A 24918-nucleotide genomic window follows, 5' to 3' on the forward strand; every position below is an offset into this window, starting at 1 on the left:
ATGTCCACGGTGTCCGGGGATGTCCGGGGATGTCCGGAGGTGTCCGGGGATGTCCGGGGATGTCCGGAGGTGTCCGGGGATGTCCACGGTGTCCGGTGATGTCCGGCAATGTCCGACGGTGTCCGGAGGTGTCCACGGTGTCCAGTGATGTCCGGCAATGTCCGACGGTGTCCGACGGTGTCCGGAGGTGTCCACGGTGTCCGGTGATGTCCGACAATGTCCGGCAATGTCCGACGGTGTCCAGAGGTGTCCGGTGATGTCCGGTGATGTCCGGCGATGTCCGGAGGTATTCACGGTGTCCGGTGATGTCTGGCGGTGTCCACAGTGTCTGGCGATGTCCAGTGGTGTCCGGCGATGTCCGGCAGTGTCCGATGGTGTCCACGGTGTCCGGTGATGTCCGGTGATGTCCGGCGATGTCCGGCGATGTGCGGCCGGATCGCTGAGGGAAACCCGGGGGGAACACCCAGGGTTTACCCTCCGGGTCTCCAGAGACTGTGTCCAGTTCTGGTCGCCTCAATTCAGCGAGGACATTCGGGTGGCAGAGCGTGTCCAGAGAAGGGCAGCGGAGCTGGTGAAGAGTCTGGAGCACGACTCCTGTGAGGATCAGCTGAGGAAGATGGGGGTGTTTAGCCTGGAGAAAAGGAGGCTCAGGGATGATCTTATCCCTCTCTACAGTTCCCTGACAGGTTGTAGCCAGGCGAGCCAGCCTTTTCTCCCAGGCAAACAGCAACAGGACAAGAGAAAATGGCCTCGAGCTGCACCAGGGGAGGTTTGGGTTGGACCTTAGGAAGAGGCTCTTCACAGAGCAGGTGGTTGGACACTGGAATGGGGTGCCGAGGGGCGTGGTGGAGTCACTGTCCCTGAAGAGACTGGATGTGTCACTCACTGCTATGATCTAGTTGACATGGTGGAAATCAGTCAAAGGTTGGACTTGATGATCTCAGAGGTGTTTTCCAACCTAACTGATCCTGTGACCCTGGAGAAAGGGGTCTGCTAGGGCACCTTTGAAGATGTTTACTCATGTCCCCAAGGGCAGTGGCCATAGTGGGCACACAGATGTGGCTGCCAGTGGCTCCCGAGCACAGCCTGTGGTAGTGGCTGCTTGTCTGGTTTGGGGGGGAAATCCCACTGCATCTGAGGGGTCTGTGAGGGGCTTCATGCTGGAGCAGCAGTCAGGTGCTCCCCCTAAAAATGCCTTGGGGTTGCAGGCATTGCCCAGGCATCTCAGCTTGCCCAGGCCAGCAACAGGGTAGAGAGGTGCAGGTAGCCCTAGAAATGCCCATCTCAGGGCAGGGAGCCTGGTGAATCATGGAATGGTTTGGGCTGGAGAGACCTTAATGACCATCATGTTCCAGCCCCCTGTCATGGGCAGGGACACCTCCCTCTAGACCAGGTTGATCAGAGCCACATCCAGCTTGGTCTTACACACTTGCAGGGATCCTGTGCCAGATCCTCACCACCTTCACAGTAAAGACTTCCTGATATGTATAGAAACCCTATTTTCCTTCAGCCTAAGGCCATCCTGAGAATATGACCATGAGTTATTCACCTGGGAAGCAGCTCAGTGCCACAACAGCTGCATCCTCACTGTTGTGAACAGGGCTTGATAGTGTTGAACACAGCTTGCAGGTGAATTTAAATACATTCCATGCAAATTACCTCACAGTAATTCTTAAAAAGTTGCTCTAGATTATTCAGAAAGTTTTTAAAAAACAAAAAACAAAAACCAAACAAAACCACAGAAATCCTTCCACGAAAACAGAAGATACTGAAAGGCCTTACCAGAGAGAAGGTCCTCAAGAATGCAGCCTGTTGGTTTGGGAAATCCAAGCAGCAGTTTCTTCTGTATCTATAAAAAGTACCAATACAGAGAAAAGCAGTTCAAGGTAGTTTATTTTAGGACATGAGATTCACCCTGAAGTGTTCCATGTGTTTCAGGCCATTGAAGGAGTTGAGACAGCTGTATGTCTCCATCTGCACATGGTATATGGTATATAGAGCTATTTGGGGAATATTGCATGCTGTAGAAATAGGACAAATAAGAAATAGGATGTTTTAATCAAGTGGTAAAAGTGACAGAAAAGACTTTCCAACTGGATGTGACTGGTCTAAAGCTGAGGGACCAGTTTCAGCACTAAAAAGTCAAGGGTCTGTCTCTCTGGTAAGAAAATGGACCGTGATTAGAATGTGGGGTAAAATTTATGAAAAAATTTGCAGGAAAAACACTGAGCAATTAAAAACAAATCAAGAGAAGAGCCAGATATTTTGTATTTGCCATAAATAGAGACACTGAAGCAGCTGTATCATTACATTGTTAAAAATTCACAACTTGCAGAGAAACATCCACATCAATGACCAATTACAGAATCACAGACACAGAAAATTCTGAGTTTAGGGGACCAACAAGGATCATCAAAATACAGCTTATGATTGAAATGACACTAGTTTTTCCCTACCCTCCATATTCTAATTTTACTACAGAAGAATTTACTAGAAAATAGTGTTCTTAAACAGAACAATTATTTAATTCATAGTTTGCTTAGTTAATTACATCTGAAATAGGCTATAAAGTGACATTTACACAAGTAACCATTAGCCCCACTGGTAAAACATCAGTTGGAAAAACATGTGGAATAAGATTGTGGCTGGCATCTGGTGCAGGTAAATTATGGGATGGCACAAGAGCGATGCAGAGGGTGAAAATGGTGATGTTAAGGAGGCCTGGCCCTAGATTTGGGTCTCAGAGAACCACAAGATGCCAGGGCACACGCAAGGTGAAGCTATGCAAAAAATCCATCAATATTTGAAACAGGAGGAGTGCAAGCACTGACAAACTGCAGTCATAGCCAAGGAGGGATATCCATACCTTTCATGCCTTTCAGGAGGGACTGGAGAAGAGGCCCTGAGTCAGCTGTTCTGCCTGAAGAAGTGCCAGCCTTGCAGCAACCACTGCAGCTTCAGGCAGATGGGTGTCGAGGTGTGGAATGGCCAGCACAGATGGATGTGCCAGACCCTGAGAGATGTGAGACAGACACCTCAGAGGAAACTTGTAAGACCAAGTGACAGCGCCAAGTGTGTTGGAAACTATCTGAACATAATGTGTGAGGCAAATTGGATGGATTTGTAATTGCAGCACAGCTCTGTACTCAAGATCCAATCTCCTTCACCAAGGCAGCAGCCAGGCGAAGAATGGTTTGGGTTGGAAGGGGCCTTAAAGAAAGTCTTAGCTCCAACCTCCCTTCCACATGCAGGGACACCTTCCACTATCCCAGGTTGCTCAGAGCCCCAAACAGACTGACCTTGAACACTTCCAGGGATGGGGCAGCCACAGCTTCTCTGGGCACCCTGTGCCAGGACCTCACCACCCTCACAGGGAACAATTTCTTCCTAATATTCAATCTAATCCTGCCCTCTTCCAGCTTAAGGCCATTCCCCACTGTCCTGTCACTACATGCTCTTCTGGAAAGTCTCTCTCCACTACAAGGCAGTTTTGGTGTATAAAATAAACTGATTTAAAAGATCTCCACAGCAACATCAACCCACACTGTGCCACTGGCATTAAAACCATTAAAATCAATGTTGGTGTCTGGGAATGAATACACACCACTAATTTACTCCATTAGGGCTTAGCCCAATCAGTAGGACAGATTACTCCTCATCCCAGCCTCGAGAATAATTCCCATAAATCAGCACCAATTTCATAAGGAGAGCCACTTAATCCATCTCCTGAGATATGGCAGTCATTGGGATTCCTTCTCTCGCAAGGGACAAGAGGAGCTGCAGTGAGGGTTGGTGTAAAAGCAAAATTATGATCTGATCAGCCTAGCAGTGAAGTGACACCAGCTGGAATATTAACGTGAAATAAACAGCTTCTTTAGGAATGGCAAGCAGAGAATGATGTTTCTTGTATCAGTGATGAGTAGACATGCTGAAGATAAAGGTCAAGAAGAGGAACCCCTTGGAGAAGCACAGTCAGTGATCAAAGAGAGAGGGAGAAAAGGTAAATGCTGTTGTGGTGAGATCACTGAAAGGAGATCAAGTGGAAGAGGCTTTTTGTGAGCAGCAACTAAGTCACCAAAAGAACCAATGGAGCTTTGGTGGTACCCAGAGCCCTTTTGGGAAGGGCCTATTGCACAAGTTCATGGAAATGTTTTTATGTAAAAGGAGGAAAACACAGCCCAAAAATAATCACTGCTTATTTTTACTGCATGGGATAAGCCACAATTTGGACAGAATCATATTTCAAAATGATCTTTGGCAGACTGGAGAAATCAGAAGACAAAGTAAAATAGGAAGGTTGTCGATAAGGGCAAGTGCTAAATTTTGCAGCCAGGCAGGAGGAATAATCAGCTTGAGTGGCCATTACCTGGACAGGAATTGTGTGGAGTGGCAGGGATGACTACAGTGCCAGGCAGGCTCAATGTGAGTCAACAAGGCCCTACTGTTGTGTAAAAAGCAAACATCATACAGGGTTAAGCAAACAGGGATCCAGCCTGCAGGACACATGGCACTCCCAGCACCCATGTGCCATGGGAAGGTACCTTGTCCCACTTGGAATGACGTGGCCCATGTGCGATGTGGCCTGGGGAACAGAAGAAGTTGTAAAGAGAAATACGGGCCAGGAGTAAGAAGCTGTCAGAGAAGAGAAAACAGACTGTTGGAAACCTTGCTCAAATCAGCTCCAAGTACTACAAGGGGAAATAATATCATTTGCTGCTTGCTCTGCACTGCAGGTCTAGTCTCTTTGCTGAGGATGTTTTTTTCAGTGAGGTGTAACAGCTGCCACCACACATGTGCTTGAGAAACCCAGGGTTGTCCAAAAGACCAAAGGCTGGCTCCTTGGAGACTGAGCAAGGAAGGCAACTAAATGTCTCTTTGTTGTGGTCATGAAAGGGTAAAATATAACGTGTTAAACCCTTGCAGAGTGAAAAAATGGCCCAGACGTTAACAAGACTGTTACTTGATGAGATTTTGGTGAGACTTTGGAATTTCCCTCACCCATCTCCAGTCCAGCACTGCAATAATTAATGATGCATGCAATCCCCAAGGCAGTAAGGGCTGGCTGCTCACTCTCCACTGGTGCTTTGTCCAGAAACCAGTTCTCCATGTCCTGCCTAGAGTCCCTTTATCAACTCCTCTCTGCGGGACTTTTTTTCCTGTAACACAAGAGCAAACATTTTGCACGTTCACTGAAGAGGAAGGAAAAAGGATGATGGAAGACCTGTTTTGATCCGTGACTTTGTCTCTCATTTCTCTCTAGGACAGGAGCAGTACAGCTGTCAAGGAAAATGGGTGGTAGAGAAGGGAGGAGCAGTCGCTCCCGTGGCTCTTCCCACAGCCCCCAGGCCCAGGAGCAGGCTGGTGCAGAGCCTGCAGTGGGAGCAGCTCCCTCCCTCCCTGCCTCCCTCTGCCTGGCCAGAATCCCAGACAGCTCCAGGAAGACAGTGAGAAGGATCTGAAACGCATCCAATATTCAGCTGAATAGGTAGCAAGACTTGAAATGCAGCCAGGTGCTGGCAAAGGCACAGCAGGCCTCAGCCTGGCAGACTAAAGGCTTTTCCCTGAAAAACAAGGAGGCAGGGAGACTCCATTGCTCCCTGCTGTCTTTCTCCCCACTTTGTTTCGCTGCTCAACCAGAGCAGAAATAATTTTTTTTATTCTAGACTTAACTACACGTGCAGTCATGGAAGAGCAGAGCTAGAAGAGCCCTACAGTGCTTGGGAAAACAGCGTTCTGCAGACCTGTGTTGTTAACACAGGGTTTGTCCCAAAGGAACACCTGGATCACAGTAATTATCGCTTCCTAGGGGGAACAGCTTGAAGAATGCTGTTAGGGCACTTGGATCAAAGGGGCAGCCACACACACAAGCTGCTGCCCACTTCTCACTCACATCCCACCATTTCATCAGATGTCCTGCAAAAACAATCTTGTTGGAAAGCAAAGACCCAAACAACACAAATTATGCAAAAGTACCGACCCGATGCTTATCAGAGCACCGAGAAGTCGGCGCTGGCATCTGAACAGTCAGAGATAATCAGAGGTAAGCACACCCTGCCCCCTCCCACCTTTGATACCTCAAACGAGCCGCTGGCCACCGGAGCCAGGCTGCTGGCAGCTGACCTGGGCTCTTGGCTACCACCGTTCCACCCGATCCCACGCATGCAATTTACAGTTGAAACCTGAGATCAATTGAATTCACGTCACTCCTGGCAGAAACCTTCAGCAGGGAAACACGGACCTTCTAGAGCAGTTCTGCTGCTCAAGAACCACAGCACTGCAGAGTGGGACTGTGCTGTCCTCTCGCTTATGGCTCTTCTTGCTAAGGTTATAATTTTGGATAAAATGAAACATGAAAGGTTAACAGGGGATCAGAGGTTTTTGGCTGATGAGCACATTGCTGACAAGCAGGAACTGCCTACGTAGCTGAGGAGATGCACCGAATTTTTTACACAAGTGCATTTAACACAATGAAAATCACAAAAAAATAAAAACAATTTGGGGCACTCTTACCAATGACAGTGCCACACGGGTTGCCCAGAAAAGTTGTGCACTCCCTGCTTCTGGAAGTGTTCAAGACCTGGCTGGCTTGGGCTCTGAGCAAGATGCTCTAGTGGAAAGAGCAGGCACTCTCATGGCAGGAGGGTTGGAACATGATGGTCATTAAGGTCCCTTCCAAATCAAACTATTCTATGCTTCATAAAAAAACTAATTAATTGGATGAATTCAGAAATACCTGTGGATGGCTTTAGAGAGTACCAGGTATCAATTCAAGATGAAGAGAAATTCATTTATTCTACAGACATCTGGATGTAATTTTGCTATTTTTTAAAATTGAAATCCATTTGCTCCAGGCTAAGACTGTATACAGTAACACAGCTCAGCTTCAGCCTTGTAGTGATAACTGCAGCTAAATAATGCAGATGCTAGATAAATGCAGATAAATATTCTCTCCTGTGACAGCCTTGCCACTCAGCCATTAGTTCCTTGCCAGCTAACAAGAAAACACCAACTCAGTTCTGCTTTTCAGCTGGAACTTTTCCTGACCAGGACTGTTTTTAGGGAATCTTCAGTACAGCAGCGTCTGGAGAATGAAATTATTCACCCCCAGCCTCCCCAGCTGCCATGAAAGCAGTTTCACTTTTAATGTATTAAAGACAACAGATGCAGTTTAAGGTGCTGATGTACAATCCTTAACACCCAAAATTTTGCAGCCTGGATGGTACAACACCAGGAAGAATCATCTTTAAAATGTCATGACCCCCTTTGATTACCTATTTTTTCAAATTGAACATATTCATTCTGTTAAAATGACCTTTCTTGTCCGCTGCAGACCACCACTACAGAAATTTGCAGGTTCTTCCTAACCTTAACCTAACCAAAAGCTTTATCAATTAAAAGAACCCAAACCAAACCCCCCTCCCCCAACTCCTAACCCCAAGTTGCACTCTTAAAATTCAACTTATTCATGTAAATATGGAGAGGCTGGGGTTATTTTAGCTGAAGACATGCTTCTCCAGCTCTGAAAAACAGAAGGCAAACAATTGCTCAAAAAATAACTTAAGATATAAGAATTTGAAACTTTAGTCTATGTCCTCACTAGATATTTAGAGAGCAGCATCCAATCCAAAGGAAAGGGATAGTTTCTGTCAGATTCTTATAAAAAAAAAGGCTTTATTTTGAACAAGTTTTCTCCATTTGGTTTTACAGTCTCAACATACATCATATTCATGGACAAGCAGCATTTTCACAGAATAAGAGCCAAATACAAAGAGAAAGCCACTTGTGATTAACAGTTTCAACCTAATTGACTCAGACTTCAGAAAATCCTGTATGCTGTCACTTATTTGAGGTAAAGGAATTCCATAAATTAAGATCCACTGTTCAACAGAAGAGTCAACAATGAAATATTTGAGAAGTAAGAACCTTGGGAAGGAGGGGGGAAAAGCAAATCTTAAAGACACTGTGGGCAACAAGAGAAGGGGGAGGTAGGATTTCCACTTGGTTTGTATTAAACGAACAATTGGGTCTACCAGGTGTAAATGTTTAACCAAATTGGTACAGTGTAAATTTCAAATTTGATGAATTTTACTGGTAGCACAGACTCAAAAGGAGAACCTAACAAGATATGTCATGAGCTTAGTTTATATGCTGAATGCTGTCACTAGGCACCCATTAGAGTATCCAGTAAAATCCATTGCTTTCAGTGCCCATCCCAACATACTTGTTTACTTGGGGAATTTTTGGGCATTGTGCAATCAGATCACAAAATTATACATTTGGTAGAATTCTAGAATGCTTTCTCCAGTAAAATTTTATTAGGGGAGACAGAAAAATCCACCTTCCACTGTTCATGCAAAAACATACCTGCAGTGAAACAGGATTTAGATAAACAGATTAAAGCCATTACAGGGACACATTTGTACTTGTTTCAAACTAACTTTATAGAACAACTAACTTTTAAACTAGCTTTGCAGAGCAAATCTTAAACCTTTTAAATAATATCCACATCGTATTAGATAGCGTTTAAAAACCAAGAACTATCCTCACCTTTTGCATCTTGAGATTTAAATTAGCTCACCAATAATCCTGAATCTCACTTAAGAGAAATACGGAACTGGATTAATATCCTGTAAACTCTAAGAACTAAATTATCAATGTGAAATTCCTAATGCCCAGCAGAAATACATTTCAGCTCAGTCATTTAATGCCAGGCACTGCTCAATTTCTTCCAGTAAAGCATAATTTCATTTATGTACTTACAACAAAACATCATGTGGAGATGGGCTTCACTGCTTGAGAGATATTTCTTCAAAAAAGGTCCTGGCACACCAAATTCCAAAGTCTGGTTAGCCAAACCATCCAATGAGAACAAAAAAAACATTCAAATTGAACTGATGCAAGAATTTAGTTTAAGAAGCAAAGCAGATTAATTTTAAAAAGCTTTGTTTTCCAAGTTCCAGTGAGAAAAATGGTTTTATATTTAAGAGGCAGAAAGAAGCTGGTTTGTTAATCATCTGACTATGTCATGCATCCATATCCTATTTCCATTTTTTTTAAGAATTACCAAGGATCAGAGTTATCATTTAGCAAGTTATTTGGCTCAGAACCAAGGAAGCTCTAGCAATTTCTCTCCCCCACCGGAAAGCTGTGTTTTATTGCGTAGCTTTGTGTACATACAGCTCTATTTTGCAGAAATATGATCAATGACCAAAACTTCTTGCTATGTTACACTTTGAATAAAAGCAGACATGAATGAGGTGAAACTGCAAGTCAACCATTGTACAAACTGTTTCTCAGAATGCCAACATTTCCACTGGAGCTTTAACACTCTGGGACACAACCTACCATGTTCAGTGATTGAGCAATACAAGCTCAAAAAAAAAAAAAAGGCATTTGTGAAGGAACTGCCATCTGTCCATTAGCTTTCATCACATTCCAGACCATCAGAAAGGTGGAAATAAGATTTATTTTCCACTAGCATCCAGTTAGTTTTCTATGACCTTGAATGCTAACAAAATGCTTTTATTAAATGACAGGTGAGAGAGCATAATTAGGAAAAAAAAAAGTCTGTTAAGAAATTTGATCCTTGCATTCAGGACCTCAATGTCCTTCAATAGCACTTCTCTATTATGTTGCATGGAGCATAATTTTGGTGTTTTTTTTTTTTTTCCACAAAACCCTCACCTGCCTATTATGAATCACTGTAATAAAAATATTATCTTTTTCCACACTGCACTAGGCAACTTTCTTTCCAGCTAAAGAAAGGAATTTAGTCAAGAATTATAAAAACCTGAACTATGAACTCTGGCACAGCCAGGAGCAGCCACTCAACTACACCAGAGTGCTTAGAAAATAGGCAGCCAGGAGTAGTAACTCAACTACTCCAGAGTGCTTAGAAAATAGGCTTTAGATTTTACACCAAGAAATTGGATTTATTGTAAATGCCACAGTCACATTGATAGACAGAGCACAGACTTCTGGTAACAAACAAACATACATTTTTGTAACTAAGCGTTTCTACTCAGTAAATAAATGCATTTCGCACAGCCTTCCTCTTAAATGTGCCTAAACTAACCTAAATAAGCAGACAGCATAGCAGAAAAGGGAAACTTATGTGAGTAACTGTTTCTTAAGCAGTATATTATTTTTACTATGTATATAATATTTTATATTATATACACACACATTTTCATCAACAGTTCAAATTATACCCGAATAAAATTAAAAAACCCAAACCAAAACTGGCGCTCCTCCAATACATTTACCACCTTTCCCTCAGGCAGACTTATCCAGGTATTTGTCAAGATAGAGGAATGACAATTAAAAAGACTCCCCCCACAAGAAACAAGTTACACAAAGAATACTGTATCACTACAAATTTTTTATTCAGAAGCCCATCTTTAAAAAAAATGTCATTATGAACTTGTTTGGTCAAACTACAACACTTTCTAGCAGACATACAGTAAAAATGGCATGGCTCAGAATCGACCGGATCGTTCACGATCTCTTGACCGCCTCCTGTCGCGCTCGCGGCCTCCTCCTCCTCCTCCACCTCCACGACCGCGATCTCTGGATCTAGACCGGCGCTCGCGGGACCTCGACCTGGATCGATGCCTTCAAAGAAAGTTGGGACATTTTATTGTTTCATCCCAGGCAGTGATTTACCCGCAGTACCACACAGCGGAACGCGTAATTAAGAACGGCAGTGATGAGGGAGAAGAAAGGCAGCGTGTCATTAGAAGGATTGGTTAATTGGCACTTGAGCTGCAAAGCCCAATGTATTTACAAACTGCCCAAATTTCATACTGGGGAGTCAGCACAAACAGGTACAAGAATTGGCTGCTCCCTGCAGCCACCTCTTACAATGGATATGCCATCCCTAAGGAAAGGCAAAGTTACACGGCTGTTATTTAAAGCAGGAGAAGGGGACACCTGCTTTGGCAGACAGGAATAGCTCCTAGCAACACACACCAAAAGCCTACAGCTGCTTCTAAGTCCACTCATACTAAATCAATTGCATTAATTAGCAATTACAACACAGTTCTCTGTTGTTGCTCCCTCTACATGATTTCTACCCCTCCAGGACACAAGCATTGGCTAATCATCTTCCCTGCCTCTTAGGTTGATAAATTCAAGAAGCTAAAACCACCCAGAACATACTGCTGTCACAGCTACATGTGACATTCACTCATCAGCATTACTGAATCTGAGAGTTCCAAATTTTAACAGTGACCAGAAGGTTAATATAAAAACACACTTGGTCTTTTTCATAAAGCACTCAAATATCTGAAAAATTTACTTAGCCACAAATACATGTGGCTAAGCAACATGATCTATGTTTTTCAAAGTTAAATTTATCCTCACAGATTCTGAAACACTGCCAATTAGAGACGTTTATAGGAAAAACATATTCACAATCCCAGGCTCCTTCTCTGTTTGTCAGAAATCTACAAAAATCGTATTCTATATAAAAGCAAGATCAAAAATTTTATATACCTATCTCAAATACCAAGGTCTTAAATGCAAGCAGATTGAATCCAGTTCCAAGTGAACCATCATAGTAACAGCAGTGGTAAAAGCCCTTCTGCAAGATACCTCACTAACTGAATAATTTAATACATAATAAAATGTCTTTATCAATTTTTTTTTACCACTAAGTGAAATTACTTCTCCTTCCTCCTACTCGGAATTCCTATCAAGGGACACACTGTGAAGCTAAAAGTGAGCTCCATACAGTGACTGGCTGGTATTAACAGTAAGAAATTAATACAGGCTACAACATTTCACCATTAACAGTTAAAGGCAAATAAGGCCAGGTCCTGAGTATAATCTATAGATATGCGTGACTGCACATAATGCTGAAAGCTGCCAATCTGATGCTGCCAAAATGCCCATTGGCCAAGTATCTAACAAGGGCCATGAGCAAATACCTTTAGAAGAAAATAAAACAGAAGAAGCATAAAGCAACTTCTACCAAGTAATGTCCATCTGTACACTTTACAGTCTGGAGATCTGAACAGGTAGGGCCTATGTACTCAGTAACTCAGTGAGTCTTCTCCTTGAACGCTGCCTGCCACATCAACCTTCAGAATCCATAGCATTGCAGCGCAAGAAGCACCGTATTTTTAGAGCCCTACTCCTTTGTTTGAAACTGGCCCCTTGCCAGCTTGACTTGATGCCCTTTGGCATGTGCCAGAAGTGAGTCAGAAAAAACAAGAGGACTTGGCATAGGTTTAAAGATTTGCCTTCAGATTTTTCAGCAACTGATCCTTAAATTACTTGTTTTAGCAGTGTTTAAAAACAAACTTACTTTTTACGACGCCGCCCATACAACTCGCGCCTTAGCTCTCGAGAAATGGGCTTCAAATGCATAAAGTTGCAGAAACCTCCTCGTGTACACTCTCTGAAACAGAATTCAAGAGACACAGTTAGAATTCCCAGTGCTACACTATCTGCTAAGACCTCTAATATTAAACACAGTCAATTACAAGCATCATTTACTGACACTGCTGCACTTCTAGGAGAAAATCCCCAAAAGATGGCAAAAGTCAAGAGGTTCACTGCAGGTCCTCCACACTACTGGTACCTGCAGGTTTTCTTCCTGCACTCAGCTACATAAAATCCACACCCAAGCACCCTCCCTGCTGTGCAAACACCTCCCAGGGTGTGGAGGCAAGAGGAAGGCCCTGCTTTACCCCATCTCGTATTGACGGCAGCAGGCCTCTCTGAAGTCGGTCACAGGCGAGAGCTCGGCATGGATGGGCTGCCCGTTAAACCAGCGATTGTTCAGGTCGATCACAGCCTTCTCTGCATCTTCTTCACGGCGGAACTGAAAGCAAAGTTAACCTTTTCAGAGAAGCAACAGCAGTAGGCAAAAGATTTCTATTAAATCAGCTGTGTGATACCCAAGGTTCGGCATTCTAGTAATGAAATGAGCAGCTACTTCAGATTTCTTGGACAGTCCATCAAATCAAGGGGAAATATGCCAGCTTTTCATTAGCTGGGACTCAAGGACTAATCAAAACATTGATCTTCCTCTTCATTATCCTCTGTTTGGTCTTTCAAGTGGGAAAGTTAGTCAATAGATGGTACTGTGTTTTCTTAGTACAGTTTTAAACCAAGAGAATCCTTATAAATACTTTCTGGAGCACCTGTATTCCTCATTGTAATGCATTTTTTCAAACATTTAAAAGAAATTTATATAAAAACTGGAGCTCGCATTCATTTAAATGAGAATTTACAAAAATCAGATCCTGTTTTACAATGAATGTAAAACTTAAATTTGAAATGCCTTTTTACAGCTAATTTTTATTTAAAGCCTTTTTTTTCTGATTATGACCTACACAGTCAAGAATTTCAGATATGAAAATACTTTCCAGCTGAGGGTATGTATAGCCAAAATATTCAAAGGAACTCTCAAACCTCCCCCACACTGTGAACACACAGTAAAATTTCTGCAGGTAACAACTTTGTACTCGTTATTCAAGAGATACCAAAGACTTTTTTAAAAGCTAAACCTATGTGCTCCAGTTTGCACCTTGAACCACCCAGCTACTGCCAAATCTAACTTGGTCAGAGATACTGTGTTTAAATGGGAAGCTAGAAAATTGATGCACCTGTGGCATATAAAACCTCTCTCATACTGATTTGCTTGAAGGGCAGCATGATGCTAAGACAGATCCCAAATTAACCCTGCCTAAGTATACAGTCCAGTAGTGATGTCTGTTTATAAGTATGTAAAAGAAAAAAAAAGTTAATATTTCTGAAAATTACATGGATTTTGACTATCAAGAAAGCTTCTCAAAATTCATTAAAATTTCTTTTCGATTCCTTTAACATTTTTACTCTACTTTAAATTGTGAAGTTGGAGAGTAGCTTATATACTGAAGAGCTTTCCTAGCAAAATGAAATCTACAATCACACAGTAGCTTTTAAAATTCTAAATCAATAAACACCACCCCTCCTGAGTGCATGAACATCTCTTCATCCTACCTTTACGTATACATTTCCAACTAGATGATCTCCAAGGTTATCACAAACGTTCATCTCCTCAACTTCGCCGTATTTCTCCTCCATTTCTGTGAAGACCTCCTAAGCACAGAACAACCCAGCAGAAGTTTGCAGAACATTACTTGTAAGTACAGAAATATTGCCTCTAATAAGTATAACAAAGATATTCCTTGGAAAAAAGCAAGACCACTTGATTGTTTTTTCACATCTTTGGGTTTAAAATTAGTTTCTTGGCCATCTATAAGCACAGCACTACCAAGATACAATAAAAACCTATGGAAAACACGCACAGAATTGACAGAATACACAGGATGCACTGAAAACAAAACACAGAAACCCTGATGCTAGCTTCAGCTACTTTGTTTCTATACAAATAATTAAGCATACTTTAAATTTCTAAAAAAGGAGACTATACAATCAAGATGCTACGTTACTTAAGCTGCTGATGTTAAACGAAGCCTATTTCAAGCAGTCAAATTAAGGTCAAACTAACCAATGGTTACACCAGGAAATATTTAATACAAAGTTTTATGTTTTATATGAACACCTGAGCAAATAAGTGTTTTTTTTCCTGAACTTAATTGTGCTATGCACTATATCCATGTATCTTATCTGTGGTGACAAACCCAGGGACACTGCAGTGCACCTTTACATACCTCAAAGAACTCATCATAATGTTCCTGCATCTCAACATCGCTCACAGCACCTGCAAAAGTCAAAGAGTCAGACTGATTAGAGCCTGCCAATAAGGAAGGGGAGATTTTGATCAAACTACAAAACAATCTAGAGAGGCCGTCTGGAGCATGAGAGACATCAAATAGCATGGAGCTAACTAACAGGAATATTGCAAAATAAGGATGTGTGAAGAGCTTTGAGTCCCCAAAGTATCTGTCAAAATATTACATTGGTATGATCAAATCAAAGCAAGTTTTAATCAGTGCCAAAGTTGTATGCCACAAATTTAAAGGGGAAAATAATTACTCTGAAATACCACTTAAAATTTAATGTATACTCCCACTCTCTAACTACCAATAATTTTACCTAAACAGAAGGCAAGTGCTTTGTTACAATTCCATACCTTAAAATATTACTAAAATTTAGTATTCCTCTTCCTAAAGGCAGAAATTTCTGTCTGCTTCTCCAGCATACCCACTAGAATTTGAGAGCTCACCATGTAAAATAGCCCAGAATTTTTGGGCTATTGAAATTACACACTTTTCTCAGTGCCCTCAACACTTTGCAACAGAGAGCCATTTTCTAGTTCAAGTTTGAGTGTCATTTCATTTTTCTGTAGTCCTGCAGAACACCTTTCAGTGCAAGACAAGCCAGCCTTATATTCCAGTTATGATTATTTTCATGCTACAAGCTGGACTTCAAAAACAAGTGCTGCTTGCCTGCTGCTATAAAAGCCAACATAAGTGTGGCTTATTTTTCAAAGCACTAAAAGTATTAAAAATGAGTTTCATTTATTTCTTCCAGTCTACAGCTCTTTAAACAAGATGTATACATTAAAGCCATTAGATTAGCTCTTCAGCAGTTAAGTGGTTAATTAAGATCAAGCAGAGCAGTTTTACAACAAACCCTGTATTTTATGCTAGAAAAATATGCTAGTGTTTAAAATTACAAACCAGACTGGTTTAGCTAATGAATGTGAAAGACAAGAAACTGAGCCAATAAAGCTGAGTTTATTCATTTTCAGGCTTCTATGAATAAAAATTTGGCTAGTATTACCACTTGGACAAACTTTGTTTCTCTTCAAAGGCTCTAATATTAACCAGCCACACTCTCTGGAACTGCAGTTCCTGTTCTTCCACCCAGCTCACCTCCACAAGAAGCTAAGGGGCATTTGGTTTATAGTTTAGGCTAACAGTTTTTCTGCATTTGAGACATGTTTGCTTTTAAGAAATTTCTTATCCCCCATAGTTATAGCAAATTAAGGAATATCAAACATTAAACCAGTAATTCTAGGCAGTTTAATACTTAACTATGTTCCCAAGGTTCTGCCAACATCACTGATAACAGCTTACTAACACCTAAGGATTCTTTTGTTTTTAAAGGTATCAGAGAGGGGCTCTGGGAGCCTCAGTGGGAATAACTACTTTTTACCAGATGGACAAGTGCTAAAAACTTTTTTTGTCAAATTAGGAGATCACAGGCAACAGTTAATGACTACTTCAATGACCTTCTAAAGTGGGAAGTATACATATTCACAGGCTTTACAAACATCCATATTCCAGGGCTACTGGTATCTGAACCATAAGAAGCCCAAATACTAATTAAAATACTCAGGAAAACTATTGCTGTTCCAAACTAAGGTTAATCCTCTACGACGGCAATAGAAAGGAAGACAGTTAAGCAACAATGACAAGGCATTAAATAGCTACCCAAGTTATCCATTTAAAATACATGCAATACTTAAGTAGGGACAAGTATCAAAAACCAAGGAGCCAGGAGTTTCAGCAAACCTACTGCTTGCAGAGCTCCAGCTCTACCCCAGGAGGTACAGTCAGGCTCTGGCACACAGCTACTTGCTTGTCACAACAAACTAGAGTTGGATACCAGCATTTACAACACTGGAGGATCTGTGCAGGACTCTTGCAGCTGTAAATCTAAACAGCTCCACAGACCAAACTGCTGTAACTCTGTGCAAATTAGTTACCAGCGCATTGAGAGCTCAGGGCGAGAGTGGAAACACCCATCTGGAAATGTTTTGGTCCACTGAAACAGTGTTAACTACTAAGCATCTGCAAGGAGAGAGCCTACAAACCGATGGAACTGGTCAAGCATCTAGACAAAATGCCACAGCTCATTTACATGTCCAGCTTGACTGTGTGACAAAAACACAAATTACACAATAGAGCCATTATTCCTTTTAGAAGCAACAGAGACAGTGTTGACTTTTTAAGTTAGTGGCCGATTCACAAAGCACTTCTAATTAAATGCTGGTAACTAATCTGAACTAGTCTATAAACCAACAGTCAAAAAAAAAAAAGAATAGCCAAACAAAGCTTTATTACCACACAATAAATACTCACTCCAACAAGAAAGATTAGTTAGAAAAGAACACCGACCCTTTTTTGGTTCTAAAACTTTTTTTTTTTAAATCTTATTTTAATATCGATGATTCAATTACAATGATATATCAGTTAATCGTCGATCAACAATCCTGGGCATTAATTGCTGCCAGTCTCACAGGAGGTGTGTTTGCTTATGCCCATTTGTATCTCAGGAGGAGTCATTAAATTACTTCATGACCATACCCAAATGCCTTCCCCTCCTCGAAAGTACTTTTACTTGTCTTAGGTAAATATGCCAAATGGCAATAGAATTCGAATTTTCAAAGTATAGAAAGAATTTTAAGCATGCACCCATCCACAAAGGACAGCTGCCAGAAGGGGTTAGTCAGTCATGGTGTGTTCTTCCAAAGTGCACTCCCTAAATGGAAGCTGCATTAACCTAGGACAAATTTATGCATGCAGTCTGAAAAGTTTCAGTTCAAGTTCTCTAACATTTACAGAGCAGGACATTTGTTCTGGATGAAGTCAATATGTCACTGTCCTGCTCTTTTCGACAGTGGAACCTAACGGATAGCACAAAACATAGAGAAAACCATTCCTAGGATGCAGGCAACTGGCAGGGAGAGAGGTGACAGGAAGAAAGCAGTGCAACCAACACTGCTTCACAGGGGAAGTACAATTTTAACCCTTTTTGATTTAATAGTTGGTATTTAGATTCCCCCATAGTTTTGGGAGCAGGGAGGAAGGTAGTGGGACAAAAAAATTTGGGTTTTTTTTTCATGTTTGGGTTTTTTTTTTTTGTGTGTTTGTTTTGAACACATGTAACGAAACGTGGTCAGTTTGATCTGTTAAACTAAAATGGCAGACCAGTTTAAGTCGACACTGAGCTCTGACAATCAAGCCCAGGGAACCAGTGAAGGAACTTGTATGAACTTACAGCGCAAACCGTCAGCAGACTGGGAAGAGTTTTGAGGGTTACGGTAAATGTTCAAGAGGGCAATGGTCTGAAATACAAAACGCAACAACTTTATATTATGGAAAATAATTTTAACAAGAAACTGGTTTCCTTTAGGGTCGCTTTAGTCGAGTCTGTGCTGAAAGAGAGGTGGTTATTCTCTCCCAAGCAGGAGAACTTGCACTTAGCTGGTGACCTTTCTGTATCAACCTAACACTGTAAAGTAATAGAGATCTCATGATACTCCATTATTGTATTCTTAATTTCACTCCATTCACCAATATTACTATAGAGGGGTTTTGCATGATTTCAGACAGCTCTGAAAATAAGTGGTATCCAAACGCAGCAGTCACGTTACAAGCATAATCATTTTAATTTGTTATTACTAAATGGCTTCTTAGTAGCAAAATCCCAGGAAAGGAAGTAATACAATAATTAGAGCATAACATGAAATCTCCATTTTCCTAAAAAAGTTAAGATGAAAGAAAACCCAGTTTTGGGACTTACCGTACATATATACCTATTGTTTGTGGGGGTTTTTTTTTTTGGTGTTAAATCAAGAATTTGAGAAATGTCTGCAGTTTAACCCTTTCAAAAGAATGCAGTGTTACTAAGTAACCAAGTTTCACTTTGCAACACAAAAGGGAATCTGCATCAAGTCCAATTTGTGCAGCCCTTTCTGCACTCAGCATTGCACACATTCCGCAAATTCTTGATCTGTGCGCAAGAAGAGTTCCGTCACTTGTCCTGTTTGCAACAGCTTTATGTCAGCAGCTCAGAAGCCAACATTATTTTATCATAATTAGGAGTGGGCTCTTTAACACCATTCTTTAAAAAAATTTCTCCAACTGTGGGACTTACAGTGTGAGCCGTCAGCCGTCTGTGCACTGTTTTGGGGGTTACGATAGATGTTTTGAATCAAGATGGTCTGCGGGGAAAAAAAATAAAAAGGGGAATTCTACTGGCTGCTGTGCATATAATAGACAATTGCAAAGAGACAACTTGTTTGCAAACAGCTAAAAGTCATATTTTATCCTTTAAGACTTCCTTTTGTATTTGCAGAGTATCTTCCAAAATTGCATCCAGACCATCATATTATGAAAACAGTTTTAATTAACCACCAAGAAAGAGCTGCGTTTGTCTCAAGAGCTAGCCTCAAAATGGGAGGTGTGAGGCCCAGTAACCTAAAATGTCACATGAGGTATTCTGGAGATAACTAAACTTTTGAGACCAGATTCACTACTGCAAGTCTAGGGGGAAAAAAAACTAAGTGTTATGTGCACAGCATGTAATACATAATGCCACAGTGTCCAAAATGCTACACCAGACCATAAGGCCTTTAGGCAACTGCTACATCTCCTTTTGTGCATCAGGGTTTTCTTGGTGGAATTTCTGTTTAAATAATATAATAGCATCATAGGTTCACATGTTTCCGATCCTTCAAATAAGGACAATATCCTTTTAGCCCTTCTGCTTTTTACTTGAAGAATTAGCCCAGGCAGACTTGAAACCTTACATTTGTACCGTTCTTCTTAAAATCAAGTTGTCTGAAAAAACAAACCATGTTTAAGTTAGTAAACTAATATTACAAAAAAATTCCAAATGTCCATATCACTGTAAGCAGCTCAAAAATTGAGATTTGATTACTTAAAATACAAGCTCAATGTTAGTCAGTATGAATGGCAATCCCCAAGTAACTTTAGCTTAGACAATATTATTATTAGTCACAGTAAGAATTCAGAGCTTAAAGAAGTCACAGGACCAGCAATGTCACACCTACATACGCTACCCATTTAACATGTAAAAAAAAATACAACTGTAACATCACATTTAACATCACACACTTGTTTTATTATAGGTCCAGCCACACCAGCCAAAGCTTTGTGCTTCCGTGGCCCAGGTTTAAACTACCTACGCTTTAGCCTACAACTGGAGAGTGCCAGAAACAGGCATCTCGTTAGGGTGTTTCTGCTGATTGGGGGTAATTTGATCACCCTGGATTGTGTGACCTTTCCTAACACAGCTCTTCTGTAAAGTAGCTGCACCAGCAAGAGCTCTACAAGGTTAAAACATTGTGCTGGTAACTTCCCATTAGCAGGATCTCCATTTTCTATCACAGCTGATTGTCAACCTGTACACAAGTAAAGATTTCTGCAGACCCCATCCAGTACCAGGGACCTGGGAGATGTCACAGCACAGCTGCGAGTACGAGGCTGTGCAGTCCCAGACATCCCTGGATGAATGGGATGTGCCCTGCTGACCCACTTCAGCTGGCATTGCTAACCAGAGTCTAAAGCAAAGCTAAAGGCTGCTCTGACAGAAAGCTGTAGTTGCACACAGACTTTCACTGGTAAAAAGATGTAATGGTCATGGGGTTTTTTGTTAGGTTTTTGGGTTTTTTTGAACTTAAAAGACGACTTCTGTGGAAGCTGTCTGCTTTAGGAATATTTGTTCATAGTCAGTGATCTAAATTTAGGTCTCTAAATAACCAACTGCACTTCAACTTGTGCTCCATGTAGGTCAGCAACATGGGATAGTTTTGAAAATGGACAATACTCTTTAGAAATACAATATCTGAACTAAATTTTTTTAAAATCCCAGAAGCAAAGAAGTGTTTTTGTTGCTAAAGTACCAGAAGTCCCTATTCACCAGTAACCTTGACATTCTCTCCCCTAGAAGTCCCCTTGCCCACTCAGTTTAACTTGATGATCATAGCTCTGAACCTGCCACATGGATAGTACTGCCCTCCCTCATTTCTCCCCAAACCAGCATCAGCCCACATTTCTCATCAACTCTGCTCCTAAGCAGATTAAATGAACTTGCAGAAGACTCTGCTGTTATGTGAACTTTTTCTCTGTAGATTTAAAATCACCGCAGTTGAAACTGCTATAGTTAAAAATGCAGTAACTTTCAAAGGCACCATTGCTCATGTACAAAATTTCAAAAGAAATTAATCTGTGTACCTTGACAACCAGCATTGATAGAAAGAGGGAAAACATACATTTCTCCAGGAATGTAATTTGTGAATACTGTACAGCTCATAATAATATTAATGAAAACCCTGTCACTCCCTGCACCTTTTCAAATTTATTTTTCTTTCTGGCAGACATGCAGTCACACATCATGTCCCTTAACAATATTCACTGAGCCAAAGATTAAACAACCTGTCATGCCAATTGACAATTCACCCTCAGCAACCAGGCAAGTTGTTTTCAATAAACCATTTCTTCCACATTCAAAGGAAGTATGCAAGTCACTCTTGAAACTTAAGTGCCTGGGTCAGAGAGCAAACGTAATGACAGATGAGTCACTTTTATCCATTAATTAGTTTTCTTCTATTATATGCATAAAAGATTGAAGTTCCCACCTGTGGGACAGGTGGAATGAGCTGCCTTTGTCTGTGATTTAAGAACTCTGGGATGGTTTAAGTGCCTGAACACCACTGAGAAGGCACACTCACCTGAAAGTTAGCACTGGTTGGTCTCTACTACAGGCAAGCTTACAACAGCATCGCTTCCTGCAGCCATTAAGGGTGACAGGAGATAATTAGAAATGCTGGGAGAAGTAAATGGAATACCCCAAAAAAAAGCAAAGACCCAGATAAACTGGGACTAAAACTGAACTAATTAATCTGGAGCTTGGTAATTATTCACTTGTATCTGAGAATCTATGTTTTAAAGAAGCCAGAATATACTTCCACAAGAAAGAGAAAAAAGGGGAAACAAACCTGGCTAAATGTTGGTTTGTTGTGCAACCGAGAACACCTGTCTCCATGGCGACAAGCTCCAATTTTGAAATAAAATGAGCAGTTGACTCTGCAAGAAAAAAATGAGTAAGGTAGTTACACACTGGCACAGAAAACAAAAATTTGCAAAAAAGCCTATGCCCTAAATGTCTTTATCTTGATGTGGATAAGTAACACAGAAAAAAACCCACATCAAAACTGTACAGGAAAGCATTCTAACAAACCTGTCCATATTCATTCCTTTTACCCCTAATTTACAGCCGGTATCCGACCAATTTCCCCCAAAGTGGGTTCATGATCCACCACACAGAAGTGATCTCTGTTTTACTCTTCCGCTTCTCCATTCTTGTCTTTACATCAGTTTCAGTGGGTGATGGGATGGAAAGTAACAAGAAAAACTGTCTGAAAATTGACACTGGGAGCTCTGTGGCTGAGATGATGCAGCCCCGGGTCCAGGCAATAAAATCTGCTTTAAAACTGACACAGTTGCACCTCCCTCATGTTTTATAAAGCACCTGTTTAATTTATACTCTAAGGGTAACTCAGGCTGCTACCAACACAGTATCCAAAATAATTCAGGGAAGAGAAAATCACGTTACAGAAAGAATACACATAAGCAAAATAAATCCATTTAGTTAAGCTATTTTCATGAATATAATTAATGATTTTAAGAGTAAGCTGCTTTTTGTTTTAAACCACAAGCTTTTCTTGAATGATCCATCTCAGGACACCTTGATAATGATCCGGGTTTAGAAATGCGACTGAAACTCCCACAAAAAGGTTTAACTCACACAGAATGATGAAAGAGAAACACAAGGAGTTTAGTTACCTTGATAGGGAAATGCAAAATTCTGAAGGGCAAGAAAACTATTATGGGCTATATATGGGAAAATGAAATACTAGTATTCTCCTGGAAGAAAAATTATTATTCCCATAATTAACACCAATTATTTTCCACAATCCTGTGTAACCAACATCAACTCATGGAGGGGAGAATTATTAAACTACTAAAGCACATCTGATCTCTAGCAAAGCATTCTACTGTAAAATTGCAACATGCTCACTCTCCATTATGTTTTTGAAAACAAACACTTAGCATGATAAAATACTTACTGTCTTTTCTGAACTCTAACCTGAAACAAAAAGAAATACCTAACTACAAAATTTCCAATAGTGCCTCCAACTTCAGCACCTTCTGGAAGGTTCCGTCTGCTTTTTTTAACAGAAAACAAGAGCTGCACAGGAATTTCATGCCTGATTACAACTCTGAAACTGTAATGCATTAAATTCCTATGTATCTCCTTTGTGTGAAAGGATGCTACAGTAACAGAGCTCAAAAGAGAGGCTGCCGACACTGCTTTCCTGGAATGGCAGCACTACAGCGCAGAGCAGAAGCCCCACGGCCAGGGGCTGACAAGAGTAATTTAGTCCAGCAGCACATCGATGCCCCCTTTTCATTTTTACGAGTGGAAAAACACGCCGGTTTGGTCAGGCCGATGGTGACCAAATTTTCGTTAGGAGGGTTTTGTGTGTGTGCTTCCAACAACCAGAGAAACTAGAGGCGTTCCCGGACGCGTGGAAGGCTGCAGGCAGAAGCCTGTAGGATCAGGATGCAGCAGTCGGGGAAATCCTCCGCACCCTGGGGAGGGGGGAGAAATAACCAGTCGCTGTCCTTGCAGCAGAGCGGGAGCTCTCAGGCTGCTGCGAGGCTCAGGGACACGAACAAAAGGGGAACAGGAGAAGGAGGAGGCGCTTTCTGGCAGGAGGCGGCGGGAAGCTCCGGCACCCAGCGGCCCCGACAGGAAGGCGCAGCCGCGGGGGGAAGGGGGGAGGGCGGAGGGAGGACGGCAGCGCGCCACGAGGCGCGGCACACCCTCATGGCGGCCAGGGGAGGGGAGGGGTGGGAGAGGAGGAAGAGAAGGAGGAGGAAGAAGTTGAGGGGGGGAAGGGAGTGCCCGAGAACGGCCCCGGCCCGGGAAGGGGGGAGGAGGGGGGGAGGGGGGGGAAGGGGGGGGGAAGCGCGTGGGCGGGGCCGCCGGGCGCGCGCGCGGGAACGCGCGAGACCCACGCGCCGCCGGGCGCGCGCGCGCCTGGGACGGGAGGGGGGGAGGGGAAGGGCCTGAGGGAGGCGATGGCGGGGGGAGGGGGAAGGGAGCGGGGAGCGCGGCCGCCTCTCGCTTCCCTCTTCCCGCCGCGTTCCAGCGGGATGGGAAAGGCGGGGGACGTGGTCCCGGGCGGCGCCCCCGAGGCGGGAGTGGAAGAAATGGGCGAAACGGGCCGGGAGTCCCCCCGCAGGGAAGGAGGGGCAGGGAGAAGGGAAGCAGGGCTGACCGCCGCGATCGGAACAGGCCGCGTCCGCGCGCAACCCGCTACGTGCCTCCGGCCTCCCCTCGAGCTTCCCCCCTCCCTCCCGGGGGTACCGCAGCCGCGGGAGCGGCGCGGGGAGCGGGGGAATGGGGCCACTCACTTGTCCTTCTCGGTGCCGAAGATGGAGGCCAGGTACTCCGCCATCTCCCACCGCCCGCCCGCCGGACCGCCCCGGCGCCGCCGCCGCGTCACAGCGACCGCGCCGGAAACGCTGCGCTGAGGGAAAGCGAGGGGGGAGGGGGCGGGGTCCGCGCCCCGCGCGGGGTCGCCGCGGCGCGCGGGCAGGGGCGGCGGGGCGGGGCGGGGGCGGGGCCGGGGGCGGAAGGTGCAGGGCGCGGGTTCGAGTCCCGCCCCCGGCAGGGCCTGAGGGGAGCGGGCTGCTCGGGCGGTCGTGGCTTCCAAACGCTGGAATAAAGGAATTCGCTGAAAGGCCGTGGGGGGGGGTGGGTGGGGTGTGTGCGCGCACGTTCGGAAGGGGTTTAAATTAAAAAAAAAAAAAAAAAAAAAAAAAAAAAAAAAAAAAGAAGGTAAAACATGCTTTTGAGTTAAAAGCAGAGTGGAGAGTAGAACCAGATTCTTTCTCGTTTTGGGAGGTTTCATGGAATTACAGGCCGAAAGCTGCAAGTCTGAACCCAGTGAGCTGAAATTTTTGCCATGGAGCAGCAATGCACGTGGACGGTTCCAGTGCTGTACATCACTGAAAACCACATGAGGAAATAAACTTCCTGCTTCTGCTGGTTCAGAAAACAAGGCTGAGCGCTCGGTGTGAGACAAGTAAAACTCATCTCGGGGATTTTGCAGTTCCCTGAAGCAGTAACAGCTGC

The 24918-nt window shown here is 42.9% G+C and overlaps 1 protein-coding gene across 12 annotated transcripts; it reads right to left on the reverse strand.

Moving 5' to 3' along the window:
- Positions 1 to 10361: 10361 nt before the first annotated feature.
- On the reverse strand, positions 10362 to 24330 carry U2AF1 (U2 small nuclear RNA auxiliary factor 1). 12 transcript variants are annotated; one of them, XM_068179646.1, is made up of 10 exons: positions 24195 to 24322; positions 21710 to 21797; positions 21443 to 21499; positions 19499 to 19529; positions 18844 to 18910; positions 14667 to 14716; positions 13993 to 14091; positions 12696 to 12829; positions 12311 to 12403; positions 10362 to 10614 (listed from the first exon to the last, which is right to left on the reverse strand). In XM_068179646.1, the coding sequence occupies exons 2-10, from the start codon at positions 21754 to 21756 to the stop codon at positions 10479 to 10481; spliced, it is 714 nt and encodes a 237-aa protein (XP_068035747.1). In that variant the 5' UTR covers positions 21757 to 21797; positions 24195 to 24322; the 3' UTR covers positions 10362 to 10478. The 12 variants fall into 12 exon arrangements, with proteins under 12 accessions (XP_068035747.1, XP_068035753.1, XP_068035748.1 ...); XM_068179652.1 differs by lacking the exon at positions 19499 to 19529 and adding an exon at positions 17965 to 18031 and having other exon boundaries at positions 24195 to 24274; XM_068179647.1 differs by lacking the exon at positions 24195 to 24322 and adding an exon at positions 22841 to 22981.
- Between the last annotated feature and the right edge of the window lie 588 nt (positions 24331 to 24918).

The sequence above is a fragment of the Anomalospiza imberbis genome, chromosome 2 (genome assembly GCF_031753505.1).
Source record: "Anomalospiza imberbis isolate Cuckoo-Finch-1a 21T00152 chromosome 2, ASM3175350v1, whole genome shotgun sequence".
In the NCBI taxonomy this organism is placed as follows: domain Eukaryota; kingdom Metazoa; phylum Chordata; class Aves; order Passeriformes; family Viduidae; genus Anomalospiza; species Anomalospiza imberbis.